Source organism: Prorops nasuta, unplaced genomic scaffold, assembly GCF_024137725.1.
Source record: "Prorops nasuta isolate Cenicafe-Biocafe unplaced genomic scaffold, Cenicafe_Pnas_1.2 PNAS00002, whole genome shotgun sequence".
NCBI classification, from domain to species: domain Eukaryota; kingdom Metazoa; phylum Arthropoda; class Insecta; order Hymenoptera; family Bethylidae; genus Prorops; species Prorops nasuta.
This window is the reverse complement of record NW_027116799.1, coordinates 1,736,487-1,761,054: the sequence shown is the minus strand read 5'-3', so window position 1 is coordinate 1,761,054 and position 24,568 is coordinate 1,736,487. Positions and strand designations below refer to the sequence as shown.

Sequence of the window (24,568 nt, the reverse complement as noted above, 5' to 3'; positions counted from 1 at the left end):
GACATCGTTGTAATCTAATCAGCGTGCTGATGAGAAGGAAAAAATGATCTGGTATATAGTGTGCTGTGTTTGAAAGAGATAAAATATTGTATAAAGAAATGTAACGTAATACACAAGGGCACATGTATATATATATATATATATGCATGTATATATTATTCTCAATGAAACTTTTATTAAGAGCTTATTAGACCAGAGTCAAATAGTGAGCCTGGCTATACAAACAGGTAAACGTTTCCTCGACGAAAGCTCCGTATAGGTGTAGGTGCACAAGCTAAACGCTCCTGTCTCTCGAAGCTTTTTGCTAATCTTCATCGACAGCTTCGGAAAGGCCACGTTCGTAACAACAATTGAAAGGTCAATGACCTCGAGGTCAATCTGAAAGCGACCCATCATCAGGATCGATCCTCTATGGACAGTTTTTCGTGGATTGCGTCAGTTGCACCTACACTTTGGTGCTGTCTCTACTATCTTAAATCACATTGGCGACGACAAGTTTATTTAATGAAATATCTTTCCCTTATTAGTTTCATAAAATGATCGTCTCGCATTGGGCGTGTTTTCTTGCCATATATCCTTCGTTTTTCATCCCATCTATACCGTTACGTGTACAAATTCGTCAAATCCGTATACGTAGACGCCACGAACGATTTGCAATCGTTGATAAAATTGGAAAGATAGTGGGATAAGGGGAGGAGGGGGGATGGTAGGGACAGATAGAGATAGAGATTGAAAGAGAAAGATTGCAAAAACGTCGCGCTAAAAGCTGACAATGGTCGTAAGAGTAAAATCTCGCGAGGAGCAATTGAGAATTGAGCAAAGTAGAGCAGTCCTGATATTTTTCTAGTTTCGCGACAGTAAAATAGAATTACGACCATTCTTGACGATTGTGAACACGTGCGTTTCGAGCTAAAATACGTGGACGCGCAAGTGAGGAACGATCATGTCGTTATAACTATTATATTAGGTATACAGTCAGAACACAGAAGTATGGGACGAGAGGGGGGAGGGGAGGGGAGGGTTGAGAGAGAGAGAGAGAGAGAGAGAGAGAGAGAGAGAGAGAGAGAATAATAAGTAACGTACAAACGTTTGTTTATCGCGATTCGCTCTACTCTCGCGTAATTGTTTCGATGAATGGCGCGAGATTAAAGCGAGTCGCAAAGGAGACAACGATTCAATAGAGAGGGAAGGGAGAGAAAGAGAGAGTAGAAGAGAAAAAAATTTTAGTACATCCACACGCACATAAACGTACAACTATAATATGCATAGAACACACGAGTCTTATTTTCTTCGTCAAGCAAATCGTAATTGCGTGAAAAGTGCGATCGGACAGGGCAAAAAAGTACTCGAACGCTGATTTTTATTGTACGATCCCTATAAAGAGCTTCCCCTTTAGACAAGAGCCGCTAATTACCAACCCCGCCAAAATATAGTATATCGCATGTATGGACAGAATTCGAGTGTGACTTGTTACGATTCGCGTTAAATCGATAATAATATTATCTTAATATATTTATAATAGTCACATTATTATTCAATAGCAAATATATTATATATATTATACTATATTATATATATATATATATATATATCACATTTAGATTGTATTAATTTTTAAGACGCTTTGGCAGCGATCCTATGAAAAGCTCCTCGATCTACTAGCTCTACCCTTGCTTCTGTATATTATTGCATTTTCCGCATCCCTCTGTCGAGCTTTCGGAGGATCGCCAAATCGCCAGAAACACAAACAAACGTATCCCGTCAGTCTCGCGAACGTTTCACGAGATTTCACGTTCATCTCTATCGTTATGTAATAGGAAACATTAATATAGAATATATTACCGTGTAGTTTATACTATATAAGATGTACGTTAAGACACTTATGTCTACAGCAAAAATTCAACAATTAAAAGATCGCAACAACTAGATCGAATTGGCGCGAATTGTCATTGAAATCGATGGCTTCGCCAATCAATGCAGCTCCCGGGATCCTCGTCGCGTCAAAGACCCCAGCCTCTACTTATTCTTTACGCTTCTTTAAACATTCGGTTTCCCCGCTCTTATCGATGGCACGATTCCTCCTCGCAATGAATTCGTTACAATAATTGGCTAATATTATTTTACGTATGCACCGTACACGCACTAGTTGCACTAATATAAGACATAACGGCAATAAACTATATTAATCGAGGCACGAGGAGGATCCACGTTTCATACCGATCTTTGGAAAACTTGGGTTAGGACAAAGAGAAGAGTTTTAAAAATAAGAGAGATACGGTAAAGAACTCTGGTACACGTATATACGAAACATTTCGGAGAAATGATTATCAAAAATAGAGAATCTTCAGATACGCGAGCAGCTCCCTTCTTGTTTTCGTGAGAAGGAGCAACAAGTTTGAGCTTATCACAGAGTCAGAGGAGCGGCGCAGGTAATGGAATTATTGTGTATGAGACGAAAAAGTAAGGGAAACCTATATGTATATAGAGAAAACGATGATCCTCCTTGTGGCTTTTATCATGCAATAATGGACCGTCGCCAATTGGGCTGCACTATAGTTTTACATATATGTAAAATCATTCATATAAAAAGTTTCTGTTAATGGCTCTTCGCCATCGCAATAAACGCTCGTGAATATAAAATATCATTCAAATACAATATATATCAAAAGCAAGAAAGTATATGTACTGTACAGATCCCGTCGGTATAAGTGTGTTAGGTAAATACAGTATAAGCGTTCGAATGAGAAAAATAATCGCGACGTCATGTGGCAGCTGCAATTTTGTTCACTTTACTCTTCTTCGTTTGTTTTGCAACTCCGTGCCAGTACTGCAGTAGAGTACTCTCTCACTCACGTTCTCTCGGTTATCTCACAGACACGCTACCTCACATTCTCTCGACATTCTCTACAAATCCTTATCTAGAACGTAGTATGGTACATTAAAAATTGACGCACATTCATGTTATATTAAGTAATAGTAGTAAGTATTGGCTTCGTTTCTCCAACCCCTCAGGGTCGAAGGATCATCGCAAAAAGGGACGGTCTTCGATTTTAAAGAGAAAAAACGTATACTACGTATGTACGTTTAATAATCGTCGACGCTCAGTCGAATCTTTTCTTTAAAATTGCGATCTTAACGTAGCAACGGCAACAATAATAATTTACAATAGCGATTAATTGGAGAATCGTGGAGAAGAAGTATATAAGGTATAGAATGGCTAAAACCACCCGTATAACGCATACAATAAAGAAGAATTCATTTAGGCTAGTTGTGACGAAAATAATGCCGCGCCACAAATCCTATCAGTCTTTCTCATTTAATTCCCAGTCTAAGAATCTAGCACCATTCGCGCAGTTCAGTATACATATATAATAATAATACATGCACGGGTGGAAATACTGTTTTCTAGCACAGCTAACTAGTGATTTCTCAATCTTCACAGCCATCTCCGCGATGATAAAATGGAACGAAATCAGGACCGCGACGTAGAGATCGCTCATTGACTAAATTAGGAGAAGCATGCATGCTTATGCGCGATTTTGCTAATTCGTCGAGTCGTGATTGGAGGATGGTGAGGGCGACTGCGTGTGCGACGGAGACGGCGATGGGCTTTGCGCCAAGCTCTCCGCTTCCTTGTTAATCATTGGCGTTATCAGCATGCCTCGAGGGCTGAAGGTGTCGCAATAGAGATTCTCCTTCTTGTGTACTCGCCTAACGTGGCTGCGCAGATTATCCCGTCTGGCGCTCCTATAGGCGCAATGTGGACATAGATGCGGCTTTTCTCCAGTGTGCATTCGTCGATGTTGAATCAACTAAAATACAAAAGGGATCAATTGCTGAATAATCCGTGGAAAGCGGCAATCGTGCTTTCCTCGCACATTTCATCGCCTTATATTAAACGTGCACAAGTACAACTTACCTTCTTCAACTGGACCGTGCGAAAGATACATATATCGCAACAAAAATATCGATCGTCCCGATGCCTTCGCATATGCCTGCTGAGATCTACCTCCGAGGATCGGTCCGCACCGCAGACTGCACAGCTCACTCTGGTCTCCGGTGCGGATCCTCTCGCGTGGGCCCTCAGGTGTCTCTGAAAGGCCTTCTCGATGGTGCAGGCGTACGAGCACAGGGTGCATCTGTATTCCTCCCTTTCGTACCTGAAAAAGGTGATAGGGTGGGGAGGGGGGGGGGAGGCGGGACAAACCCCGGATGTCCAAAGCGGTCAGTAGAATTCAAGGTGGTACATGCAGATTGGTTATAAAGAAATGGAGAAATTTACGAGTACCTATACCTGACGCGTTGCAAAGCCAAGCTACGCTTCTTCCCGGTGGGAGTCATCCCCTGAGCCACATGTGCAGCCACGTGAGTCTCCAATTCGCACCTGCTGCTAGTCGTAAAGTCACAACCGGAGGACGGACATGTTTTGTCGTTGATGACTTGGACGCATTCCATGGCCGATAAAGCTGCCGGATGGCAATCAGCTATGTGCTTCCTCAAAGCTGGCCTTGTCGGTGCTACAATGTCGCAGGAACCACAGGAATAACCTCCACCTCCGCCACCACGATCAACGCCGGTAGCCTCTCGACCGCTACCCCTCGACGACCTTTTTTTCATAATCAAATCTCATCAGTATTCGCTATCCAAGAGATTCACCTAAGAACACATCTGACCTTTCCGTGTAGGACGAGTGCTCGCTTTCGCTCTCGGAATCACTCTCGGATGGTATCACTGGAAGTTCCGTGGCTTCGAGGGCTGCGGTCGCAGCCGACAGTCTTCCAAGCATCGCCGTGTAAGCACCGAGGACCCATCCGCTCAAAACTGGCGCCACTGTCTCTTCCTGTGGGTATAACCGAAACGACCGCGTGACCAATTCTTCCAACTTGTATTTAAAATCATCCGTATTTATACTATACCTTATCAAGGCCAAAGCAAGACAGAGGATCCAGAAGTTTTCTTGACAAATTATCGTTCGCCGAGCTAGTAGTACTTCCGGCCTCGCTTTCCTCCGCTTCTTCTTCGTTGTAATTGCTCTCGTTTCGCGCCAAGCTCTAACGAGAAATTATATACTTGTATAAGATCAGTGAGCAATGAGTAGTGAAAAAGACAGATTTTCCAGAATGAATTTTACCTTGTTGTCGTTTGCATCGTCCTGCTTTTCGATGTTTTCTTCGTTGTCGTCCTTCTTCTGGGCCCCCTCTTTCGCGGAAGAGGCATTCGATGAGGTTGAAGTGGTGGAGGATGAGGAGGTGGTGGAGGAGGACGAAGAGGAGCGTTTGACGAGTTCCATGGGTCCATAATCGATGGGCCCGGTGGTGGTGAGTGGTAGGGGTACCATGTCCTCCTGACGCTGGAAACCGTTTAGATTGAAGGAGGCCCTCGGCAAAATCTGTGTCGTTCCTGGAGGCAAAATAGGTTGTCTCCGAGCGAGACGCGGGTCGCCCCAAAGTCCACCCGCGACCTGCAGACTCCAGATCCCATATTCCATCTGTGAAAATTCATCAACGATCTTTCCACTTTCCTAGCTATATACAGCCTGCATGGGGGCTTTCGTTCTTTCCATCACCGTTCCGCACGCGTTTCCGTCGTCGAATCGGTTCGATTCATTCTACAAGTACTCTTCTCACTGCAATCCAGAATCCAACAACGCAACGCTCGGCTATATATGCGAAATATGTTAATTCTTTAAGCATGGAATCGCATTAATTGCTTGCGTGTGTATGTGTGTGTGTGTGGCTTTCGAAAAATCGATCTCACAATTAGGGTATTGTGGGAGAAGATGAGAAAGTGAATGCGAGAAAAGAAGAGGAATAAGAAAAAGTAGAGGAGGATGCGCGCCGTGCTCGAACTCGCGAGATTCCCGAGCATCGGGGACGGGTCCTTGCGTGCATGCATACTTTAGCATATCGCTGGCTGTACAATATCTAGTAAAGAGGAAGCGAGCGAAAGGAAGCTGCTAGGAGTAGGACAGCGAGAGAGGAGCTCCTCCCCTCTGTACCCGCGATGCGTCCTCGGCGTCCTCCCTGCTGACCCCTTCCTATTGCCCTCGCGAATCGATTTGTTATTGTTTTTGTGTCTGCGGTCGTCACAGCAGCAGCAGCAGCAGCAGTGAGAAAGGAGAGGGGATGGACGGGGAGAGGAAAAGAGGGTAAAAAGCCGGGAGAGCAGCGAGCCACAGACACACGCAGGCCACGGTACAGTCGTCCTCCTTCTCCTCCTCTCCCTCCGTTCTTGGCTAGCTCGCGTCGAGTGCGCGTGGGTGGTGGTACTGGTCCATCCGAGTGGTGGGGGAAGGCTAAATGGTGGCAGAGGATCAGAAGCAGGAAGTATGCTGGAAAACGAGCGGAGGGGTGCTGGTGGGTATGCACGGGAAAGGGTGAGGAATTTAGGGAGGGAGAGAGAAAGAGAGAGAGAGAGAGAGAGAGAGAGAGAGAGAGAGAGAGAGAAGGGCTAGAAATGTCGACGCTTCCCAGAGGGGCCTTGGGAGGTAAGGCGAGGAGGATACGTCGGTTTGACAGGTGACATCCGATAGAACCACTGACGTCACAGATCACACTCGCACGACAACCTTCTTTCTTCATACGTGCACAAAATCTCACGTCTCCCCAGCATCTCAAAGCAATTTCAATAAAACGAATTTTCCAGCCGATCGTTTAACGTGATTTGCACGTAACCGAGATGAACAAAAAATCCGAGGAACGTACGCAGTCACATGACGCGTTTAGCACACGTTGCAGTCACGAGGACCAGTGCGAAACGATAAAATGGAAAGTAGACGAAAATTTCAGTGGTTTTTAAAGCTACTCGAAATTATAGTATTTACGTGCTAACCGGCCAATAGCCCCGCGACGCCTCTATCTGGTTACCATTACACTCGGATGTATGAAATGCACCAGCAGCATACACCATCCCCCCACAATAGCCCTATTTATGATTGGGCAAAATTGCTTTCCATGCGCAGAATAAAATCGCGCGCGCCAAGAAAAATCCGCGGGGTCTCTCTGCGCTTATACCCATCCGCATGTCCCGCTCAATAGCCGACCAAAATGTTTCTCTCCCTATAAATTCCTTTAGCTGACTTCTTTATTCATGCGTGCAGAACCTTTCGTTTTCTTCTAATTACGAATACGGTTCATCTTATTTTTACTATTGCATTTGCTGGCAAAATTTGCGAGAAATTAAATATGGCGAGGTCGCGGTCATGCGTAGATGAAGAGCAAAATTTCACCAATCCGAATCTGCCTGCCTGCTCTTCGCTTCTGCCTGTTTCTGCGATTCACTGGCAGAGGGTGTCACCATCCAAAATCCATTTAATAGACTTCTTTTTTTTACCTTTTTCACATGCGTCTCCTTCTCGTACGTACTAGTTGTCTTGCTCATCTCATAACGGGAGGAAGCAATAGGCTTCTTCATTTATCACGATTTCTCTCACAACGCGACAGAAATAGAAAATCTACAGTAGAAAAGTATGAAATTATATTTATAGAAAATATCATTTACAAATGCAATAAACAAATATTGTATATTCTTCAGGAACTACAGCTTTCTTCGAGTACTTTCAAGGACTGAGAGATAGAGATGTAGAAGCATTTTTTAATACAGACACTTGAAAATCACTTAAAGCTTTTTCAAACCTAAAAACATAATTGTAAATTAGTTGAAAATTCTATTATACAGTACTTTTCTTAAAATAATCTTTTCTTCGCATACATTTCTTGCTGATCTTCTATGCTAGAAAATGTTTCTAGAATTCCCTTTAATTTTTCATATATTTCATTGTAATCGTTTCCTCGTTCACCAATTAGTTCCATTACACATCTTAATTTATTTTTACATTCAACCACAGAATTCCTCCACTCATACCATTCCTCCTGGTGCGTCGGTAAAATAACGTTTTTACATTTCAACACATCCAAATCTCTCAAACTAACATATAATTTAGATAAAATTTCTTGGGCTTCTGAATTAATCTTCATAGCTGAAACATAAATATATGATTTTCTTTATCATTCGTAAAGTAAATGATCGCCATCACACTGATTATTTACAATTGTTTTGTATTATTGCAAGCTGTTTATCTGCTTCATTTTGCAAATTCGATAAATTTATTACATCAGTTTTTCTGTTTTTAACTGCCAATAATTTATCTTGAACAAGATCATATTCCTGACTCATTTTAGCCAAGTTACTGATGGCTACATCTGATTCTTGTTTAACTTCTTCATTCATTAAAACAGCTTCCATTTCTGCTTGCAAATAATTTGCATACTCCAATCCAAGATCTATATAGTCATTTTCACTATCTACAGAGGTGCTTCCATGCCTTCCATGAATATCTATAAATATGATGTTTATTAGTCAATTAGCTAATATTATAATTTTGTCTTCATTAAAGTATATTTACTTTGCAAGTGAGAAAAATCCAAAGGGCTCATTGTAGATCTCTGTCTCGAGAAGTGAGATGGATTTCTAAAAGAATATTTTTAATTTATCTAAATCATTGATTTCTTTTAACTTTATTTTGAAGAGCTTTCGAGCAAAACCAATTAAATCCATTTTTATTAAAATGTGTATTAGTTGCTGTTATCAATTATAGTCTGTTAAAGTAAATCATTTAAATTGAGTAATTTTCAGCAAAATGAAATTATTAAACTTTACTTATTCCATTTTATTAAGAACCAGTTATTGTTATAGGATGTATTTTAATTAGTTTTTTTTTCTCCTTCTTGGTATGGGTTCAGACTCGTGTCTATTGGCCCACAATTTTTACTTAATGAGTTAGTTGATAATTTTCACTTATAGACGTTTTCATAAAATGGTTTTATTCTGATTTGCTTTAAAACTCTTCAATTATATTTAGACAGTAAATACCTTTTGATATTATTTGATTTACTCAAAGACGGCTTTTGCATCTTGAAATTCTTGAGTGATTTATTTGTATCTATTATTCTTTACATATATATATTTAGTACATTTAATACTGTGTTACAACTATGACTATGCTTGTGCAATAAATAATTTAAATGAATTCTTAAGAGCCGGTACCAACTACCGACCGACCACTCAAGTCACTCAACGGCTCATTCCGCTCAAGTTAAAATTAACTAGGGCTACCAACTGTAATGCTGAATTACTTTTTGATTTGTAAACCCACGGGTCATTTATTCTCTTCTCAACGAATGGAAAATCATAATTTTCTTTTTCCAAAGTAATCCAAAGTTCCAAAATGTATTATGTACATACCGCTGCTACCACTCGTAAAAAAATAAATCGGACAATTTAACTCAGCACTTTCTCAATTGTAGTAATGTATAGGTCTGTTCTCGTTGCCTACACTTTTTACACTTTGTGCACTTTTTAGGGTATCAACTTATTTATTACAATGGACAAAGACAGAAATACGGAAATTTTAGAAAGTGTTATTAAAAGTGTAGGCCAACGAGAACAGACCTTATGTTTAATGTATTATCATTCGTAACCATCATGGCAAAGTCACTAAAGTCACTATACATAGCTATGTATTGTAGAGTATGTACATACACACATACGACACAGGCTCACACACAGCTCCACCACGACTACATCGATATACATAGGCAGCTAGTGCTGCCGTGCTGGTAATGTTAAAAAAAACGGGGCAAAATGTTCATTGTTCGATAAACGTCAATTTGCAAATTTTGCAGGGTAAAAACATACTTCTTGAAATGTGGTTTTAAAAAATGAACGTCATCGAACGAGCTCCTTGGCCTTCTTGTCATACAATAGTATACTATACAAAATAATTTTAAATTCTTTTCTGTACTCTAAAAAATTTCATTCATATAATATCTTGGCTATATTGTTCCGTTTTATCAACTATAATTAACAAGTGAATTATCTGGCCAGAATAAATATGGATTCAGTTTGTCAAAATTCTGATTCAAATGTACAATATTTATTAACTCAACTGAACACAGCAAGGAAAGAAATTAATAATTTAAGGTATTATCATATGTTCTTGGAATATTGTATATGTTGCACAAAAAAGTTTATTAATAATCAATGATTTCTTTTTGTTCCATGTACAGACAGCAAATAAAAAGCTTAAAATATATACATGAAAAAGATATTGAAAATATAAAAAGCATTCTAGAATTGAAGACTGGTGAAATTACCATGTTCAAGTCTGCAGAAACAATACCTGATGAAGTTAAACCCAGCACTAGCTTTAACGATGATACTATACATCTGAAACCTATTGGTATTATTTCCACATGTTTTCCAAAAAAAAGAGGAACACCTAGACAACCCAGTATTTGTGAGAAAGCTCCAGGAAAAATTGTGTTTCATAATTCTATATTTACAAACCCTGATCATGCTTTAGAGGGATTACATGGTTTTTCACATATGTGGTAAACTTTCATTCTACATAAAACTTATCTATAATTTATTCTGTTCAATCAGGAAAAAAATTTATTAATGTTGCTTTAATTTATAGGATCTTGTTTCATTTTCATAAAAATGATGCAAAGCATGTCCGTGCAAAAGTAGCACCACCTAGATTAAATGGTTGTAGAATAGGGGTTTTCTCTACACGCTCCCCTCATCGTCCATGTCCCATTGGTCTAAGTCTTGTAAAAATTGTAAAGATTGAAAATTGTACTATTTATTTTGAGGGAGTTGATATGGTAGACCAAACTCCGGTTTTAGATATAAAACCTTACATACCAGTCTATGATAATCCAACAAATATAGAAATATTAAGTAATTCTTATGTAGAGTCAAATCTAAATAATACAGATATCTATGAAAGTATAGATGTAACTCTTAATGAAGCATCATTTAGGAATCAAAGGCTTGACTCTACTGCAATAATTAGCTTGAATGACAGATCTCGAATGATTTCTGAATCATTTTTTAGGAATGGGGTTAATGAAGTAATTGAAAATACAGATATATCAAGGGACGAAGAAATTGCATTAAGATTACAAGCAGAGGAATTTGAAGCTAATCCAAATTTTGAGGATTACAATAATTCAAGACACTATTTGCAATTCCCAGATGATACTCTTGTTAATAATGATTCTTTTGAAAGTGACTCAAATAATACTTTGCCCAGAATTCCAGATATAATTCATAACATATCACCAAACATAAATCAATCGTTTAGTACTTTCCATTCTAGGGAAGAAACTGCTAATTCCGATTTAGAATCTGCAAGCAACAGTGTCAGAAATGTATTGCAGAATATGAACATAAATGAACCAAATATTGAGGAATCTGTAAATACCCTGAGAGCGGCAAATAATGCAGATATTCATGTGTCACGCAACTCTCGACTTTTGGACGGAGCAGATGGTCCAAATACAATTTGCGGAACTGATCTGGATTTAACTCATAATCGTGTTTTACATTCTAGAATTGATAACTCTCCAATACGAATGGGTATTCGTGAAGCGCCAGATGGAGAAGAAGGATATGAATCTCAAGGGATAAACTCTTCCCAAACTTTTTCCAATATTCAACTTGCAAGAAGTGTATCTAACATTACTTCTATGGATGGTGTGGATGAACACTTAGCACCTTCTACTGAATTAAGAAATGGACCAATTCGATCAGAGACAAATTTCTCAGAAGTTAGAGTTCCAGATTGGATATCGCAAACGCGAATAGGGGCATTATCCGTAGTATTTAATGATAGAGCTTTGGCTCAATTGAATGAAATTTTGGAAGATAAAGCTAATGAACAAAAATATGCAATAGAAAGTGTATTACGCGAAGATCCAAGATCAGTATATTTGAGGCAAAGATGGGGTAATCAATTTTATACATTCTTAATTCACGATTTGCATATAACTTGTAAGTTTGATGATAACAGAGGTATAGTCACAGTTTTCCAAATAAGACATGCAGGTCGTACTTGTGAATGCGGAGAGCCAGAATGGCAGTGCTTAGGTCATTCTCCTCAGACCTAAAGTTCTTTCATTTCTTTTTATTATACATCAATATATATATATATATATATTAATTTAGTAGCTACCCTCTTAATTACCCAGCACGACTTTTTCTTTATTTTTAATCCTGGTACTTCCACAGTGCATCTCAACAATTGAGTAGTAGAAAAGGTCATAGTTAATTAAACATAACGTTGTATATTTATACTGTATGTTGTTATGTGATTGTAATAATTTTTTTACAAGCTTTGTATGTAATAGTAGATGTACACGTCATAGAAGTTCCTATTTGTTTAATAAAATTATGTTTCTAGTAATAAAAGAAAATTAGATCTCTATATTCTGTGTACTATCATATAAAAAAGTACCTTATAACAGTTGTTAAAAAATTTGTATAATTAATATACAATTGATACAGTTAAAACTAAGTATACATCCTGATTGTAGAGTCTGCTCCAGCGGAAAATACATAAGGCTGTATAGGATGAAACATAACATCCAAAATTCCAAAGTCATTAAAGGCTTCATGGTTGCATAATCTTTTTAGTGGAACAATTAATGGATTTTGCAGCAAATCACTAGAAAAGTCAAAAATGTTAAAAATTCCATAATACAAATATCTTATATAATATTTGTTCATCTTTTTAAATTCTTACTTATAAACCATCCCGTGAGATACTATAAGACCCCTGTCATCAGCACCAGAAGCAAAAAGAGGATATCTTTTGTGAAATGCTACTCCTCTTACGCCTGTTCCATGTAATCTTAAAGTCTGATATGGTTTTGTGCTTAAATCAAGATCAAACCATAACATTTTTCGATCGTAAGTTCCTACTAGTACATTATCACCACCTGAAATAAACATTTCATTTCAATTAATATTTACCTAACAAATAACTTTTAATAAAAAATATTGTAACAAATGATACCTGGGTGTATAGCCATTGTTGAAATCCACTGGGAATTGGAAAGCAACTTTTTTACCATTTCTTGTTTTACTAAGTCATACACTCGTACATTTCTTTGAGTCTAAAAAATAATTTTTATAGAAAAAAATGTACATAATTCATTTTGTATGAAAATAAATTTTATTTATCAAACTTACAGCAACGAACAAGAAAGGTCGTATTGGATGGAATAAAACACATTGAATCAACCCCTTTGACCGATTGAAAGGAAGCTGAGATCTTCGTTTTGATAACTGCATTATTAAAACAGATCTATTTTGACCATCTGGCATTACAGTAGCAAAATAATCTCCTTTGCCATGCCAAGTAACCTGCTTAACAAGTTTGAAATGGTTTATGATAATTCTTATTCCCTTCTCGATACTATCACCTTCAGGTTGTTCCCATTGTACAGCAGTTTTTACCCTTTCACTAACTAGAATATAGAATTATAGAATTTATATAAAATTTGATTATAGCTTTTTTTTTCAATTGTAAACGATTTGTTTTAAATCATACCTATAATATCACTCTGTGGTAGTATTTCTAATAATTGATCTGTCTTAGAAGTGATAAGATGATCACCAACCCTAGGATTTATTAATAAAACTTTTCTATCAGCTGCTACTGCTATCAGAGAAATTGACTGATTTGGACACCAAGCAACACTTCTAATTACACCTCCACAAGGAACAGTTCTCACACAACGTCCAGTTGCAATTTCCCAGACTAAAAATAAATTAAACATAATATTAATATGAAACAAACAGTATTAACTTTCTGATCTTACTTTTTAACATCATATCATCTCCTCCTGATGCGATATATTGCCCTAAGGGTTCAGCAGATATGCTTCTAACCATATCAGTATGACCAGTGAAGACCATAGACATAGTAGTCGGAAATGGTTGTAAGTCTTTTGGACTAGGTAATTGGGGTACTAATACCTCAGGATCTATTGTCAGTCTCATTTTGAGAGCTCTGGGACATAAATATAAATCAAGGCATCTTTGGAATCTTTCTTTAATATATCTTGAGTATGCTGGAACTTCTCTTAAAGAATTATACTTTTCTGGAATAAAATGGAGTTTCCTTTTCCAGGGAGTAGTTTTTAGCTTATTCCATTCTTTTAATTCTTTTTTGTCAAACAGATATTCAGGTGGTGGATTATAACTTTCAGCATGTCCTGGTAAATGTCTTTTTGGTGCTGGTATATGTTTATGTATTCGGCGCATTTCTTCAGCTTGATCATCGCTTTGCCAAAGCATATAAAACTGTGGTTCCTTATTTTTCTGTTCTCGTTCTTTTTGCATTTCAGCAGTTGATTTGATCCATCCCATTTTTAGAGCATGTACCAATTTTGATACTTTTCTAGCCTCTGGTTTAGATGGTAAAAATGAACGCTTGTGCTCTGGAAATTTACGTAAAGGCATTTTTTCTACTTCAGAAGTAAACCACTCAACCCATGGCTACAAAGTGAAAGATAACATAAAAATATCAAATATTTATAACAGAAAGGAAAATGCATAAATTTTATACTTACAGCATACTCATCAAATTGAGCATCAGGAAGTTTTTGTTTTTGAATTCTTGTAATTAATTCTATATCAGCATCAGTTAATACAACATCCTGACCTGTTTGTGGATCTTTTATAGTTCTCCAAAAGTTAGGATCTTCCATACGTTTTAAAAAGTTATCAAGCTGATCCCCTTTTTGAGGTTTCATAATTTTGTTACCATCCAAATCATATCCAGTATGATCATATTCATCATACCATTTCATTGGAATATTTCCTACAGTGTTACGAATATCTTCTTCATCTGAGGTATCATATTCATATTCATATAGAGTTGCCATCTTTCCTCTTTTTCCCGGACACTGTCCTCAATTCGCTATTACTCGTTAAAGATTGATAAATAAATATTGTTAGAGATTGAAGATGTGTCGCGTGGTGACTCTGGTAGTGACCACATTACCAAATACTCGGCTCGGGATCTCGGGAGTGACTGGCCAGCGTCGGCCGTCGGCGTCGAGTGGTAACTGGTAAGTGTGGTAACTGGCAACTAGTGGCGACACTGGCGACCACTGGCGACGGCCAACGCCGACACCGGACACAGGGTGCATTCCAAGATTTCCAAGCCACGCATAAAGCGCATAGAATGTACAGTTTATGTAACATTTATTATACATATGTACATAGAATTTAACGCTTATTGCGCGCATATACGTGACTCGGAACGCACCTAGTCTCCAGCAGTTTCCAGGGGCGCATTCTATCTACTTAAGGCAAATAACGCCCACAATATATAATACGTGTAACGTGAACTATTACATTATGAGACATTATGAGCGTTTTGGGCCTTAAGTGGAATACGCCCCAGCCAGTATTCATAGTCGTTACTTATATATTTAAGTCTGATTTAAAGTATCGATTGTCCTTTTTCACCTAACAGTAATAGAAAAAGATAACGTATGCTTAAGTCGGTCTTAAATATAAGTAACGACTATGAATACCGGCCCCATACGTTGCGGGAAATTGATTACCTTTTGACTAACTTCAATCCGTACATACTTTCTCTTCTGTCCACTGTCCGCCTGTGTCCGTCTGAGTTCTGACCCAGCGACTCCCCACCCCCCTCCCCAGGAGTTTCCTCCTTCTCTTTTCATTCGAAAACTACCCTACCCTACACGAAAATCACCACCACAATAGCTATCTTAGTTAAAATGGTTAAAATTTAATCAATGGTTTTCGAACTGGTCGAATTACTGTCGGATTGGTCTGGTCTGAATCGAGGATGGGTCATGGGATCTGGGATCGGTCGTTGTCGCCTGTCGGATTCACATAATCAAATGTCGGATGTCGAATCGGTGGGGAAGGGAAACGTATAATGGTGGTGATGGTAGTAAGCTATATTGTACCGTAGTAGTAGTCTACAATTGTTAGTCGGAGTCCTGGTTAGTCCTAAAACCTGATCCTGGCCGGTATATTGTCTAATCCTGAACGGTCTATAAGTGCGTTAAGAAAATCCTTGTCTAACAGTTTTAAGGCCTGAGCAATTTTGAGAGCCGAACCGCCCTTGAGCTGCTTCCTAATGAGTAATGATGTAATGTGTAATGTGGAGTAATATGTTACTACAAGAGTTGATGAGCAAGACGAGATAGGAAAGCATATATGTATATATATATATATACGTATAAAGGACAGGCGAGACAAGTAGTAAAACAGGCGAAACAGGTTGAAGCAGAAAAACAGGATTATCAATAGAGCGTTTACAAAAGTGAGTGAAAGTTTGCGAAAAGGCTAAAAAATACTACAAACTAAATTTTAGGTGTTAGTGGTAAAGAATTAAACCGAACATAAATGTTCTATATACTCTACGCGTTATGAGCAGCGACACCAGAGAAATACATGCTTGATAAAAGAAGAGCTAGCTGAGTTAGCAGCGGTTAACACGCACGAATTAGCATATTTTCTAATAGGTGATGGCTTTGTAAAGGAGTAGTTGTTAAAGTCCTTCCTGCAAGATTTTAGTAAGAAAGGAAGTAAGAACATAGGGAAGAAGGAAGAGGCCTAAAAGGGGCCAAGGAAAACAACGCTTACGCCCGGCTGTCACGACGCCATGTTTCCCCAAAGCAATGCAACGATTTTTATAACCGCCTTAATTCTCTGCTTTCTTGTGTTCGTTACAGCCGGTGTCGACAGCATCGGTAGGTGTACCATTCATTATTTTCTCTCACTAAATGCAGCAAATAATCTTGTTTCAAGTTGTTCTAAACAATAGCAACCCAATCAGTGCTCTTTTTTTCTATTTTAATATAAGTGTATATAGGCATGACATAGTTGTCAAATTTCTCCACTGTCAACTTCACTGCTCTGTCTCTATTGTATAATAATATAATTTACAAACGAATAAAGAAAATAAAAATTTGAGAATAAAGAATTATCCAGGATAAACGATATTCTGTAGTTTACTTTGATTGCAGAATTATTCTTGCACGTGCTATAGCCGGATAATTCACTATGCCATGTGTGATTTGTTTTATTGGTATTGAGAGAGAAAGGCAACAATCTTATTAAAAATATTCTTATTTTTACTCCCACTTCTTTCGTATAAGATTTTTTTCGTTTCAACTTGAGCCGTAAAATATCATTGGTACGCGCTCACAAAATATCTAATATATTATATAATATTTGAGTTAAAATGAGTTCATTAAGAGCATTCTATGCTTAATATTTTATTATATTTTATTATTTCTATAGATGTTAACATTCAGGAAACTACAGAGGATAAATATGATGAAACTATAACGTTGAATATAACAGTATCTCAGAATAATGATGGCATTGAAGCTGGTAGTACACCTTCTCTAATGTGCAAATTGAATATACCAGGCTTTGTTTGGTGGAGCAGAAATGAAAAGAATTTAACTACAATTAATGACTTTGATAATCATGGTCGCTTAGATATAAAAAAAGCCAATAGAAATGACACAGGCAATTACACTTGTAATGCCAAAACAAATAATGGAAAATTCCTGAAAGAGACTATCCAAATCAGAATTATAGGTATATTGTTGTAAACAATGCTATCTATGAATTAATGCAATAATCAGTTTGTCTTTCTTACTGTTTTAGAGCCTGGTAAAATAGTGCCTGTACAAAGCGTTAGGGCAAAAGTAACAACATATACGAGTCTAGAATGTCACTTTCATGGATACCCTTTATCTAATTTTAGTTGGATAAAGGGAAATGACTCTGAGAGCATTGATAATCTAGCTGCATTATCAAGCACAACATTTCTAAATGAGACGTCTGTCCTATTAAGCCTACATTTTAAGAGTTTATCACGTAAAGATAATGGGACTTATGTTTGTAAAGCACATGATTATAATGGTGTAATAAGTGCATACAGAAATCTTTTTGTAATCGATATACCACAAGTCAGTATTGATTTTATGAAAGCTGTGGGTGCTGGCAGTATATTCTTGAATTGGACGGCTATCGATGGTAATGAGCCAATTAAGGAATATTTTATTAAACATAGGAGAAATGGTACAGACTCGTATCAATACTACCATGGACAGATTGGTGGTGGTAATACGAGCTATGTTTTAAAAGGCTTTGAAAAAGGTACAGCATATCAATTCGGTATTGGCGCCAGCAACTCAGTAGGTTCTTCACACGAACGTTTTGACCCAAGATGGATAACCACACTAGAAAGAGGTAGAATAGTTTTGCAGCTTCTTGTAATTATATTTGCAATCTAATAAATTGTCTTTTTTGTCTAGATCCCGTATTTACACCAAATGTTTCCGTTAACGGTGTAACAGAAAATTCAATTACAATAGCTTGGACGCAGCCGCCGCAGAATTTAAAAGAGCACGTCCATTATTATAATTTAATGGCTACCCATGCAGAACAGAAAAGAGAAACAGTCTATCCAGCTCAATCTTTCACCGTTTATGCATTTGTAGACTTGGAGCCAGCTACGACTTATAAATTTAAAATTGCAGCATGTAGCGATTATACTAAACTTTGCGGAAATTGGAGTGCCGAAGTAAATGGCACCACATTAGATGGAGGTATAGAATATATCCTAAAGTTACAAATTAATTAGTGAAATTAAATTTTATTATGTATTGTATAAAATTAATCATAGTTGCCAGTCCACCAAAAAATCTTACGGTCACTTGCCGTTTCGATAATTTAACCAGCAATAGCTTTGTATCTATCACGTGGATTCATCCAGAGAAACCAAACGGTGTTATAACGAGATACGACATTCACGTAAGTGGTGTCGCTAATTATAAAAATGATATAGGGCGCTGGGTGGAGGAACGCTGGGATCCACCTAGCTGGAGCGTATATCAAAAGAATAGTACGCAGTACGATAAAATTTCACCGAACACAAACTATACGGTAAATCATAAAAAAGCTGATTATTAAGTTTACTTGATGTTTTTATTTATATATTTAATACATTAATCATCATAGGTTCGTGTCCGAGGTGTAACTAGATCCCGTACTCCAGGGCAAGAAGCTATTGGTAATTGTTCCACGCCAGTTACAGTACCTGAGCGTGAAAACTTAAATTTGAGGACATGGCGAAAAATTGAGAGTCAAGGACGTCAATTATTTCAATTGTATCTTCCACGTATATCTGAAAGAAATGGACCAATTTGCTGCTACAGAATATTTTTAGTAAAATTGGCATCCAAGAAGACGATAGCAGACTTACCACCACCGGAGAACATCAACGTTCATTCTTATCAATATGTTCATAGTTCACCATCAAGCGGAGCCTATATAGCAGAAGTTTTTGACAGCTCACGCTTAATTCCAGAAATTTTTCTTGGCGACGGAGAATCGAATAATGGTAGCGCTACTTGTGACAGATGCATAGGTCTTCGTCCTATGCCTCCACCTGCGGTTTTACATTTTGTTCCTGAAGTTCCAACAACAACACCGGTAATTACAACAGTTTCAACATCTTCCACTAACATCACAAATCCTGAAGAAGCTACAGTATTCGCACAGAAAGGAGAAACTACCGAGCCAACTACGATTGCAAGCAATGATGACACAACAACAGCTACACCGTCTGTTGCTAACGAACGTAAGAAGCGTGAATCGCCTGAGCCTAAAAGCACTAGAATAGAAAACTTCGATGTCGTATCACCTGTTTCTCAAGATGGTTTCCTCGATGAAAAATCCAATTACACAGGATTTATCGAAGTAATTGGTAAGTAGGACACTAATTACTTGATTCAACTGGTATAGTTAATTGATGTATGTGTTTCTTTTTTATCAAGTATATGGAAAGAAAGAAGGAGAAGTATTAGCAGCCTATAGCAGCTATTTTCCTGTTTTATACGGAGGTATGGATCCTCGAATAATAGCAGATGAGCAAGTAACCACTCTCGGAATAATCTTGCAAATATCTGTTGCCCTTATATTAGTTATAATAGTACTTTTGGTAGCGCTTTGCGTTCTGCATAGATATACGAAGCGCGTAGAGCAAAGGGGTGAGGAAGTTATCACACTACGCAATAGTTTCAGGTGGGTATAATTTACACTATAAATTGTAAGTTTTTTAATTCTCCCCCTATTTTCCTTCCTTTAACCCGTTCTCTTCCCTTTTTAACCATTTTATTTTCTTGTCTTTTTCTTTATTTTGGGGATTCTAATTGATGCCTGTTTCTAATAGGCATCTTTGTAGAAGTCTGCGTGGAAGACACCAGTTGGTTGCTGCAAGTCCACCAGACATGCCACCGGTTCCTAAGCATGAACTTCTCCAGGCCTACCTAGAACGTCACAAAGATTCCGATTATGGTTTTCAGCAGGAATTCGAAATGTTACCAGATAAATTCACTGACAGAACCACAAGAGCTTCGGAATCTCGAGAAAATCTTTATAAAAATCGATATCCTGATATCAAGTGTTACGATCAAACTAGAGTACGTTTGGCACAAATCGATGGTATTTGTGGTTCTGACTATATTAACGCAAACTTCGTATTGGGATACAAGGAACGAAAAAAATTCATTTGCGCTCAAGGGCCAATGGAGAATACAGTTTGCGATTATTGGAGAATGATCTGGGAGCAACATCTTGAATTAATATTAATGTTAACAAATCTTGAAGAGTATTCAAAAACTAAATGTGCCAAATACTGGCCTGATAAAGGAGAAACCAAGAACTTTGGAGACATCACTGTCGAGCATAATCGAGAGAGTACTTATTCCGATTATGTTGTCAGGGAGCTAAAAATGACAAGAGTTGGAGAAAGAGATTCTAGAACAATAGTACAATACCATTTTCTTGTATGGAAAGACTTCATGGCACCAGAGCATCCACATGCAATTTTGAAGTTTATTAAACGCGTCAATGAGGCGTATTCTTTAGAGAAAGGACCAATTTTGGTGCACTGCAGTGCTGGTGTTGGAAGAACCGGAACATTAGTTGCATTGGATTCATTGACACAACAATTAGCAGAGGAAGGACAAGTGTCGATCTTTAATACAGTTTGCGATTTGAGGCATCAACGAAATTTCCTGGTTCAGTCTCTCAAACAGTATATTTTTATTTATCGCTCATTAATGGAGATGGCTCAGTATGGCGATACAGAGATACCTATGGCGCAACTTAAAGCCACGGTTGATAAGTTAAGACAGAGGGACAATGGAAAGGAAAAATGCAGGATGGAAGAGGAATATGATGTGAGTAGAGTTAAAGAATCGATTATATTACAATTTATTACTTTGTATTTTTCTGTTTAATAGAAAATTAGCTCGGTTTTGGAAGATCGAAAATCATTTTCTGTTGGAGGAGGAGAAGAAAATAGGTCCAAAAATAGAAGTGAGCTAGTAATACCATATGATAGAAATCGCGTAATCCTCACACCAGTACCAGGAAAAGAACATTCAACTTACATAAATGCATCGTTCATTGAGGGTTACGACAATTCAGAATCATTTGTCATTACGCAAGATCCACTAGAAGGCACTATTGCTGATTTCTGGAGAATGATATCAGAACAATGCATCCCGACGATTGTTATGCTATCCGATGTAAGTATTGATTTTTACGATAACAGTTTTTCTTTTGAGCACTTTAAGTGGGAAGCATTGATCATTTTTTATTATTATTTTGTAGCTAAGCGAAGGCCCTAGAAAGTGTCCACGCTATTGGCCAGATGATGAAACCGCGTACGATCACATACGGGTACGATACATCCAAAGCGAGAGCTGTCCTTATTACACGCGTCGCGAGCTATGCGTATCAAATACAAAGACTGATGAAAGCTTAGTCGTGACGCAATATCAATATCACGGCTGGCCAACAGTGGAGGGCGAAGTACCTGAAGTTACGCGAGGTCTCATTGAGCTCGTAGACCAAACGCTCACGCACGAAACAGAATCCAGCGGTTCGATAGTCGTGCACTGCAATTATGGATCAGATAGAAGCTCTATGTTCGTAGCCCTCAGTATTTTGGTACAACAATTACGAACTGAGAAGCGCATTGACATTTTTACTACCACGAAGAAATTACGCTCTCAGAGACATGGCATGATTAGTACTTTTGTAAGAAAATTCTCTAAATATTATAGATTATTTATAATCAATTTAAAATAGTAAACAGCATTTTTACTTTAATTATATTTCAGGCACAGTATGAATTTCTTCATCGTGCAATCGTAAACTATTCGGACCTTCACAAACTGGCTGAAGACGAAAATGCTTCTTAATACTCGAAAAACCATGCACTAATATATAAGTACATATGATAGATAATAAATATCATTGTGAAACACGAAGAGGAAAAGAACCAAAGACTGTCATTAGGACAAAAGAATCTCAACAAACGTACTATATTACGAAGAACGCCTCGTTATGTGCATGCATGATAAAAAATAACCAATGTATTTTCTGGTATTGGACAATAAATGGAATGTGTGAGTTCGAATAGACGCACTAAAGGTGGGAGTGCTGCTGAGTGTGCATATGTGTGTATGTGTGTATGTGGGTGAAAAGAGGGTTGTGAGTCGCGTGCGTGATATTTACAAATATTAACGCAAGAAAGGATAAGTTTCATGAATTTATACACGCACATTAGAAAGTGAAATCATGATCTTCTGATAGAAGGATCGCATCGAATAATAATAATACGTACGAAGGTCAGCTAACAGATGTTTAGCATAAAAGTCCATGGTATACATAAACTTGGCTTTTAGACCAGATTTCTAGAAACGGAAACTTATTTATAATTAAAAGTCTTTTTATATTCTATTTTGTGTATCATTTTTAAATTTAATAAACTTCCTATTCTGATTGCCATAATAACAAATAAAGCTACATAAATATACAGACAGTATATGGTTAAAATGATAATATATATTATAACAAAATTGTGACGGCGCATCGTTTTTATCACATGTCTGAATTTTTGTTCTATGGTAAAAGACTGATATATTCCAAATGTATTCGAATGACTTGAAACGTACGACTGAAAACAAGCATACCTCTTTTTGTATCCTTCTCTATCTGCTACAAAGCATTTTTAAAACAACGACTTTTTCTGTATCAATACTAAAGAATAACGGGAGAAATTGGATGGAGAGAGAAGGGAAACGTTATTGGGTCAAAAAATTTTCTGTAGTTTTCATATCTAGTCAAGCATTAAATTCCGAAAATTGAGCTAAAAAATAATTAAATTTTACGTGTAAAAAGCAATCCAATTAATCTAAATTATCCTATGGTCTCCTTCCTTTCCACTCCTCAATACAAATTCTGACTTATGGAGAAGTATTTAAGCGGCTTGTTTCTCTTCGAACTTAAAAATCTTACTAAAATATGTATATGAAGAAGAGATCAACGCAACAAGTCGATTACAGCTTTTTAGGTAATATATAAATGTATAATAAATGATTATGATACAGACAAAGCAGAACAGGAGAAAGAAGGGGTTATTATATCGTGGATATCTTGTCGTCTGTGAAACAGGGAAACGGACGGACAAAATTATTTTCCTGATGCTAGTTTTATAAATGTGAGAGCAAGCGAATAAATTACACGTAATATAAAAAGCAGAAAAACAGTAGGTTTTTTACTATCTATTATACACGCAAAACTGCTATTAACATTGATAAATCGAAAATGCGATTTATCAATTAGTCGTAAGACTGCAATTTTTACATGTGATCCTATGATAGAATAGAATATTAATTCTTATAAGATAAAGGGTTATTTAATACTATCCATCCGTGGGTATATCAATAAAAGAAGACACAAGACCTATATATAAAATTGTACGAAGGATGGTATTGAGATTAATGAGCGACGTTAATCATTCTATTCTATCAAAGCACAATCACGACTAAAAAGTAAGCTATAATTGTATAAGATGTATCATATATACATTGAAAATGCGATTGTAATGTAGCATCATCTATCAACGTATGTAGGTATGCAAGTGTGATGAGAGTGCTGACTGGTGATGAACAATTGAAAGAATCGTTTGAGTAAGTGTACGAAAAGTATTTTAGAAGATGCTTTAATTGCTGAAGCGACTCGTCACAGTGTAAGGAGACGACGATTCAAAACTAATGGTAAATTATTTTATTTGTCACAAAACAAAATCCGTCTAGTGCTACATACCATTCCGTTTCCCGTAGGCAATGTAAAAGGATCATGGATTTTGTTTTATTCTGCTATATTTCATTGTTGAATAAGAAACTGTATTCTACAAAGATGAAGAGAGTTTAGTGTAGTAAAAATACAAATAAAAAAACAGTAAAGGCGCTTATTATCACTGACGCTTACACTTGTAAATTATAATTCAACTATGGAAAGATATTGCAAACTATTTGGAAGTACTGATTATAGTTTTCGGTATTTTTTAACCACTGATACTTAATGCAATCCACGCATGTACGGATTTGCAATAATATATATATATATATGTTGACATGTTTAAAAGCTGTTTTGACGCCGTCTCCGTAGCTTAAGTAATAATAAAAATTTGTAAAAATTTATAAGGTCAATAAAAATAGTACGTGATTAATAAAAAAAAAATACCGCCCTGCATGACACATTTTAATAAATATATTTGTACCATATTTAACAGCTTCAGTACACACTATATTGAATAACTATATTATCCGATATATATAAGTCCACAATATAG

General features: G+C 37.2%; 5 protein-coding genes across 12 annotated transcripts; 2 read left to right on the top strand and 3 right to left on the bottom strand.

Moving 5' to 3' along the window:
- Nucleotides 1-159: 159 nt before the first annotated feature.
- Nucleotides 160-7,349, bottom strand: LOC136782358 (zinc finger and BTB domain-containing protein 41-like). Of its 4 annotated transcripts, none has more exons than XM_066741785.1 (7): nucleotides 7,333-7,349; nucleotides 5,132-5,488; nucleotides 4,917-5,051; nucleotides 4,674-4,840; nucleotides 4,289-4,606; nucleotides 3,920-4,160; nucleotides 160-3,812 (listed from the first exon to the last, which is right to left on the bottom strand). In XM_066741785.1, exons 2-7 carry the CDS (start codon nucleotides 5,486-5,488, stop codon nucleotides 3,543-3,545), a joined length of 1,488 nt encoding a protein of 495 aa, XP_066597882.1. In that variant the 5' UTR covers nucleotides 7,333-7,349; the 3' UTR covers nucleotides 160-3,542. The 4 variants fall into 4 exon arrangements, with proteins under 4 accessions (XP_066597882.1, XP_066597865.1, XP_066597856.1 ...); XM_066741768.1 differs by lacking the exon at nucleotides 7,333-7,349 and adding an exon at nucleotides 6,832-6,982 and having other exon boundaries at nucleotides 4,295-4,606; XM_066741759.1 differs by lacking the exon at nucleotides 7,333-7,349 and adding an exon at nucleotides 6,832-6,978.
- Nucleotides 7,350-7,391: 42 nt separating this feature from the next.
- On the bottom strand, nucleotides 7,392-9,507 carry LOC136782379 (uncharacterized). Its single transcript, XM_066741796.1, has 5 exons — nucleotides 8,872-9,507; nucleotides 8,405-8,469; nucleotides 8,049-8,336; nucleotides 7,711-7,978; nucleotides 7,392-7,634 (listed from the first exon to the last, which is right to left on the bottom strand). Exons 1-5 carry the CDS (start codon nucleotides 8,910-8,912, stop codon nucleotides 7,559-7,561), a joined length of 738 nt encoding a protein of 245 aa, XP_066597893.1. The 5' UTR covers nucleotides 8,913-9,507; the 3' UTR covers nucleotides 7,392-7,558.
- Nucleotides 7,401-12,271, top strand: LOC136782347 (uncharacterized). Of its 2 annotated transcripts, XM_066741747.1 has the most exons (6): nucleotides 7,401-7,466; nucleotides 7,534-7,580; nucleotides 9,528-9,617; nucleotides 9,684-9,981; nucleotides 10,068-10,391; nucleotides 10,478-12,271. In XM_066741747.1, the coding sequence occupies exons 4-6, from the start codon at nucleotides 9,893-9,895 to the stop codon at nucleotides 11,952-11,954; spliced, it is 1,890 nt and encodes a 629-aa protein (XP_066597844.1). In that variant the 5' UTR covers nucleotides 7,401-7,466; nucleotides 7,534-7,580; nucleotides 9,528-9,617; nucleotides 9,684-9,892; the 3' UTR covers nucleotides 11,955-12,271. The 2 variants fall into 2 exon arrangements, with proteins under 2 accessions (XP_066597844.1, XP_066597835.1); XM_066741738.1 differs by lacking the exons at nucleotides 7,401-7,466; nucleotides 7,534-7,580 and having other exon boundaries at nucleotides 9,582-9,981.
- On the bottom strand, nucleotides 12,012-14,904 carry LOC136782339 (ribosome biogenesis protein BOP1 homolog). 2 transcript variants are annotated; one of them, XR_010824114.1, is made up of 8 exons: nucleotides 14,424-14,904; nucleotides 13,671-14,349; nucleotides 13,400-13,609; nucleotides 13,039-13,316; nucleotides 12,863-12,962; nucleotides 12,590-12,785; nucleotides 12,302-12,511; nucleotides 12,012-12,218 (listed from the first exon to the last, which is right to left on the bottom strand). XR_010824114.1 is itself a non-coding variant. In XM_066741721.1 (7 exons), exons 1-7 carry the CDS (start codon nucleotides 14,736-14,738, stop codon nucleotides 12,358-12,360), a joined length of 1,932 nt encoding a protein of 643 aa, XP_066597818.1. In that variant the 5' UTR covers nucleotides 14,739-14,904; the 3' UTR covers nucleotides 12,013-12,357. The 2 variants fall into 2 exon arrangements, 1 of the variants encoding a protein (XP_066597818.1); XM_066741721.1 differs by having other exon boundaries at nucleotides 12,013-12,511.
- Nucleotides 14,905-15,663: 759 nt separating this feature from the next.
- Nucleotides 15,664-24,456, top strand: Ptp69D (Protein tyrosine phosphatase 69D). 3 transcript variants are annotated; one of them, XM_066737919.1, is made up of 12 exons: nucleotides 15,664-16,159; nucleotides 16,211-16,589; nucleotides 17,143-17,448; nucleotides 17,518-18,105; nucleotides 18,171-18,464; nucleotides 18,542-18,801; nucleotides 18,877-19,624; nucleotides 19,695-19,941; nucleotides 20,090-21,101; nucleotides 21,165-21,452; nucleotides 21,538-21,966; nucleotides 22,050-24,456. In XM_066737919.1, the coding sequence occupies exons 2-12, from the start codon at nucleotides 16,502-16,504 to the stop codon at nucleotides 22,128-22,130; spliced, it is 4,341 nt and encodes a 1,446-aa protein (XP_066594016.1). In that variant the 5' UTR covers nucleotides 15,664-16,159; nucleotides 16,211-16,501; the 3' UTR covers nucleotides 22,131-24,456. The 3 variants fall into 3 exon arrangements, with proteins under 3 accessions (XP_066594016.1, XP_066594024.1, XP_066594032.1); XM_066737927.1 differs by having other exon boundaries at nucleotides 15,664-16,589; nucleotides 20,102-21,101; XM_066737935.1 differs by lacking the exons at nucleotides 15,664-16,159; nucleotides 16,211-16,589 and adding an exon at nucleotides 16,893-17,035.
- The last annotated feature ends 112 nt before the right edge of the window (nucleotides 24,457-24,568 follow it).

Excerpts from the sequence above, each read along its gene's own strand:
- LOC136782358 (XM_066741759.1), bottom strand. The coding sequence starts at position 6,909 with ATGGTGTATGCTGCTGGTGCATTTCATACATCCGAGTGTAATGGTAAC. Across the intron at positions 4,607-4,673 it reads CACTCGTCCTACACGGAAAG|GTCGTCGAGGGGTAGCGGTC; the intron begins GTCAGATGTGTT and ends TATGAAAAAAAG. Across the intron at positions 4,161-4,288 it reads TTGCAACGCGTCAGGTATAG|GTACGAAAGGGAGGAATACA; the intron begins GTACTCGTAAAT and ends CACCTTTTTCAG.
- LOC136782379 (XM_066741796.1), bottom strand. The coding sequence starts at position 8,912 with ATGCAAAAGCCGTCTTTGAGTAAATCAAATAATATCAAAAG. Across the intron at positions 8,337-8,404 it reads GGATTTTTCTCACTTGCAAA|ATATTCATGGAAGGCATGGA; the intron begins GTAAATATACTT and ends TCATATTTATAG. Across the intron at positions 7,979-8,048 it reads TGCAATAATACAAAACAATT|CTATGAAGATTAATTCAGAA; the intron begins GTAAATAATCAG and ends TTTATGTTTCAG.
- LOC136782347 (XM_066741747.1), top strand. The coding sequence starts at position 9,893 with ATGGATTCAGTTTGTCAAAATTCTGATTCAAATGTACAATATTTATTA. Across the intron at positions 9,982-10,067 it reads AAAGAAATTAATAATTTAAG|ACAGCAAATAAAAAGCTTAA; the intron begins GTATTATCATAT and ends TTCCATGTACAG. Across the intron at positions 10,392-10,477 it reads CATGGTTTTTCACATATGTG|GATCTTGTTTCATTTTCATA; the intron begins GTAAACTTTCAT and ends TTTAATTTATAG.
- LOC136782339 (XM_066741721.1), bottom strand. The coding sequence starts at position 14,738 with ATGGCAACTCTATATGAATATGAATATGATACCTCAGATGAAGAAGAT. Across the intron at positions 12,786-12,862 it reads AACAATGGCTATACACCCAG|GTGGTGATAATGTACTAGTA; the intron begins GTATCATTTGTT and ends TGTTTATTTCAG. Across the intron at positions 12,512-12,589 it reads TCTCACGGGATGGTTTATAA|TGATTTGCTGCAAAATCCAT; the intron begins GTAAGAATTTAA and ends TGACTTTTCTAG.
- Ptp69D (XM_066737919.1), top strand. The coding sequence starts at position 16,502 with ATGTTTCCCCAAAGCAATGCAACGATTTTTATAACCGCCTTAATTCTC. Across the intron at positions 18,106-18,170 it reads GATAACCACACTAGAAAGAG|ATCCCGTATTTACACCAAAT; the intron begins GTAGAATAGTTT and ends TTTTTTGTCTAG. Across the intron at positions 19,942-20,089 it reads ACACTACGCAATAGTTTCAG|GCATCTTTGTAGAAGTCTGC; the intron begins GTGGGTATAATT and ends TGTTTCTAATAG.